The 4,702-nt window shown below is 34.5% G+C and overlaps 1 protein-coding gene across 1 annotated transcript; it reads right to left on the bottom strand.

Annotated features, from left to right (window-relative positions):
* Window positions 1-999: 999 nt before the first annotated feature.
* On the bottom strand, window positions 1,000-3,745 carry LOC117990264 (uncharacterized). The gene is made up of 2 exons (XM_034977728.2): window positions 3,314-3,745; window positions 1,000-2,862 (listed from the first exon to the last, which is right to left on the bottom strand). Exons 1-2 carry the CDS (start codon window positions 3,406-3,408, stop codon window positions 1,791-1,793), a joined length of 1,167 nt encoding a protein of 388 aa, XP_034833619.1. The 5' UTR covers window positions 3,409-3,745; the 3' UTR covers window positions 1,000-1,790.
* Between the last annotated feature and the right edge of the window lie 957 nt (window positions 3,746-4,702).

Genomic DNA, 4,702 nt, shown 5'->3' with positions numbered 1-4,702 from the left:
TTTGTGAAAGAAATACTGAAATTAGGTGTTATTATAGTGTTCTAAGATGCTACTATATTATGACTAATAGGTGTAAAAGTGCTGTATAAAAATGCTATTATTTGTATGATACTACATTGATGTATTGATGTTTATTCACTAAAACAGTGATGGATTTGTGGTTCTTACTCTTTAATACTGCAGTTTTCTTTTAAAAATTATGTATGGATCAGTATTGAGAATAATGTCTTTTTTTAAGAAAAAAAACCCTGTATTTGGATTGGACATGGAAGAGATTTACATTAAAGATAAGTCTCATTCATCGAAATGATGTCATTTGACGTATATTTTAGTAAAAATATACCACCAGCTCGATGTGTGATCGAGTGCTGATGTCACTAAAATGGCGGCCACGCGCATTAGCAATTTGCGGGACTTATAGTACTGTAACATTACTATAGCAATTGGCGTTTTTTTTTCCGGCTTTTCTATTAAATTTTTGACACCTTACTTTCCCCATACATTTTTAGGGTTCCGTAGGTATCTCAAAAGGAAAGACGGAACCCTTATAGGATCACTTTGTTGTCTGTCTGTTTACCTCATTCTGTGGTTATTTATGTATTAGTTTTTGGAATTTCGAAAATTCTATTTTCTAAAGCAGTATTTGAGGGGTCTAAAAGCAAACCCGCCACTTTGCGTAGTTGACGTTTTTCCAATACTAACGAAAAACGCATATCTTTCTTTGCAGGCAAACTAATGAAGTCAAACGTCAATAGAGCTGTTGATGGCAGTAACATTATTTTAAATTTGACCTCATATCCACCCAAATAAGCTTTGTTTTCGTCAAATTTCTAAAATAAAACTTAAAAGAGGAGTTTTTGCATCTAAGTCGAAATTGTAGGCGGATTTGCAGCTCACTAAATATGAAAGGGGCGCTTTTGTATCTGACAAATTATTATGACATCATTATGCAAGATGTTACTAGCATGCTAATAAATATTGACAAAAATAAAAAAAGTGTAAAAGTAAGAAATTCAAGTATTTATTAAAAAAAAAACAGAAACATTCTAATATTATAAACATTTTGTTGAAATAATAAAAAAGAGAATATAAAAATATATTAAACGCTTAATCCAATTTCTTCGGGATAATAATTACAAAGATCGTGATTTTCATTTTCCGTATCACCATCGAGAACATTTGCATTTTCAGTATCATCAGTATTTTTCGTTATGATATTTGTGTAAAAGTTTAGTTCATCGCCATACTGGGTTTCCCAATTTTCACCAAAATGGCTTTTTAATAAATTCTTTACATCTCCAATTTTGAGTGCACTCACTTTGACTTTTCCTGCTTCTACTAAAGGAACTGAAGCTTTGTACAAACTTTTATTTTTTTTAATGACAGACTTGTAGGCTCCTAGGTCAGTATTGTAATTAACTTCACCTTTTAACAAGCATCGTTGGGGGTTATTTTTAACTCTCTTCAGATAAAAACGTTTACAGGGCAGAAATTGGAAATGATATTCACCTGGCCGCTTAAGTGTATTCATTCCCAATTCTTTCCAATTAAAAACAGAACAATCCATACCGAGCTTTGTGACTTGCCCATATTTCTCATATATATCTATATAGGACTGTGGGTGTATTATCTGTTCCATGTTCTTTACTTCTTTTTCTATTAATCCAAATACCCTATCCGCGGGCAAAAATGAGTGCCCGGGCACTGGAAATATCAGCTCTATTGTTTTAAGGTTTCTGTGAGCTTCATTTACTAGCCAATATGAGAGCATGGCAATCATGGTACTATTTTTATTTTGAGAGCCACAGCCATCTCCCATTAATCTTAGAACTTTTTGCCTTCCAAGTTACAATTTTTAAGAAAAAATATAAAGCTGATGCAATTTCGTTAGACGATTTTCTGTGCGTGTTTTCAGTCCAACAATTTATGTAAACATTTTCTTTGGAAATGTTCTGAGTCTCGTTTCCTTTTACTATTGTAAAATTATAGATGTACAGTTGGCGACTATAGTATGCCGACTGATCAGGCACTTTCGGTAGCACCTGATTTTTTTGACAATCAAAACTAATGGTCAATCTGCTAGGATCGTACTCCTTCAAAAACCTGTGAAAGCATTTCGCCTTCAATTTATGCAGCCTTAGTTCACCTATTAAATGGGCCTTTTTTGTAGAGTCCTGTTCATGTTTGATTCTCTCTGTAAATGATAAACATTTCGAGCATACGTCTACCCTTGGGGTAACAAAGCCAATGTTGTAAGATCTATTAAATATATTTCTAAAGAAACATTGCCGAACTTTTAAGTGCTCGTCGCATTTTTGGTTGTACATTCGCCACATTTTACGAATATTGAGTTCCGATGGAACATATTTACGTACAGAGGTAGCCGAGCGACAGTAGTGGGACTCAATACATTTAAAAGATTCTATGAACTGCATAACTGCCGTTTTTTTACCCACATTTTTGATGGATGTTCGGTCTCCACCACGATTCTCCTGAGGAGGTTTGCCAGAAGTATAATAATTTTTAGCAATTGTACGGATTCTATGTTCCGTAATGCTTAATACTCTTTTAAATAATTTTTGACATACTTGCATTATTGTATAGGGTTTTTGGAACTGTCGAATGTAAAGTCTAGTGTGACATATCAATTCACCTCTCTTGCGCTCACCACGTTTCTTCCGGGATGGTACCTTTACCTTCATATATTTAAGTATAAAGTTGTCTTGAAAGTTTTTCTCTGGTTTAGAGTAAAAGGCCTCGCGAAACTTTCTGAGATCTTGGGATGTTAGTTTGGAGCAGTTCATTAACTTGCTCTTATGTGTACAAGAGATGGATAAATTTGGTAGATTCTTCGGCATATACCTAAAATCAAAACAATAACGAATGTTACAAGACAACATAATTGCTAGGACAAAAATCCTATGACTTCATATTTCAAAGACTGCGCTGATTTCCACCAAACAAAATAAACAATGTTATTTATTAATAAATTACCAAACCAACCCACTCAAAAGAAAACAGCCAAGTGCGCGTCAGGTAGGGTTCTATAAAATAGTATTCAATTGATACAAATTAAATAAAAAATAATGAAAATATTAAGTAATAATATAATTGCAGTATGCAATAATATAATTACTTATAATATTATTGCCTATTTTTAGTTATATCTTGGATAAAATGACAGAATAAAAGAAGTCCTGTTAAAATCGACTTTCATATTTAACTAAAGTCTAAACACTATCGCATAAACACATCCCACCAAGGTCTCAAATTGGTCTCAAAACACTATACGTAAACGCTTTGAAATCATTACCTTTCACGTTTTTTTATGTTGCGTTTCCAATGCGCAGGGTCCCTTATCCTTTTTCTGGCTCTATTTGGAGCCACTGGTGTGATGTTAACCTCCATAAGCACTCGAAAATTAATAAAAACTGGTTCTGGAAATCTAAGCGTGTTCACAGAAACTCGATCACGGCCGCCATGACAGTATGGCGCTATATTCGCATCTCATTGGCTCAATTCAACAGTGGCGCGTTTGCACCTGACATTAGTCTTCAAACAGGCGCTTTTGCATTTTACCGACGATTTTGACTGCAATTTAATACTGTTTAGAGGCGCTTATGGCCCAAAATGTTATTTCACATTTGTTTAGCCCGAACGTGTCTTTTCACGCATACAAATATTTGATTTTGTGAATTTTATGCAAAGAGGCGGTTTTGCTTTTAGACCCCTCATTTGATTAATATAATTTAACGTACGTACGCTTAATATTTTTGTCTGTTTAATGTAATGATCCTGGAATTAGATTCTTATTGAAATTACAATTATAATTCAGTGTTAAGTAATAATAATGATTAATTAATAAGTAAATTAGGTAAGTACTTATAATAAGAATTCTAGTTGACTTCAGCAGCCAGAAAAAAACTACTAAAATAAATTATTATAGGATACCTTGTTACTAAAAGTTCAAGACTCAAGTCACTATGGTCGTAGTTTAGTAATCATACAGTTAAGTTACTAGCACAAAAATAGTAGATAATTTCAATACAGTTTAACACCTGCAGCTCGATTGCGGTGGAATAACGGCTACAATGTCACGATCGCAATCACCTCTGCTTGGTTGACGCTCGCTCACTATTGGCTACAATGCAATGTTGCAACAAGAATCGCACAAATTCAGCCAATCACAACATATCGGAACTTTAAACAGCTCTCCTGTAAATTCGACAATTATGTAGTTACTGCAATTGTGAACTAAGCCATCGTTATATACCTACTCATCAAAAAAAAATCGAAACACCTCGCAACACTTTTTAGTTTTGAAACGTTTCGATAGAGACACGTGCTCTGTAGTGAGCCGGCGATGGGTTGATCGTGATGATGATATTAGGACTGGATCACCGGAGCAATTGCTTAGCACAATCACGGAGAATTCAACCTCAAGAGTACGCATATACAAGGTTTTGCATGAAAACAAAATCGTAAAATGTTGGCGGGAGACAGGGGAGAGTGCTTTGTTGTGATAGGCTAGGTGGACTCAAAAGTCACGTAATCAAGACAATATGCGGAATGAGGGTACCGAACGGGCGTGGGTCGACTTTTATGCTAAGCAACTAGGCTATTAGGCGTCTATAGGTGGTGGTCTGTGCTAAAATCTAATAAAAACAAGTCTGTATGATTTCTAAACGGTGACATCATTAAT

Source organism: Maniola hyperantus, chromosome 17 (genome assembly GCF_902806685.2).
Source record: "Maniola hyperantus chromosome 17, iAphHyp1.2, whole genome shotgun sequence".
In the NCBI taxonomy this organism is placed as follows: domain Eukaryota; kingdom Metazoa; phylum Arthropoda; class Insecta; order Lepidoptera; family Nymphalidae; genus Maniola; species Maniola hyperantus.
The sequence above is the reverse complement of the archived record's forward strand: the minus strand, read 5'-3'. Positions and strand labels throughout refer to the sequence as shown.

Excerpts from the sequence above, each read along its gene's own strand:
- LOC117990264 (XM_034977728.2), bottom strand. The coding sequence starts at position 3,408 with ATGGAGGTTAACATCACACCAGTGGCTCCAAATAGAGCCAGAAAAAGG. Across the intron at positions 2,863-3,313 it reads AACATAAAAAAACGTGAAAG|GTATATGCCGAAGAATCTAC; the intron begins GTAATGATTTCA and ends TTTTGATTTTAG.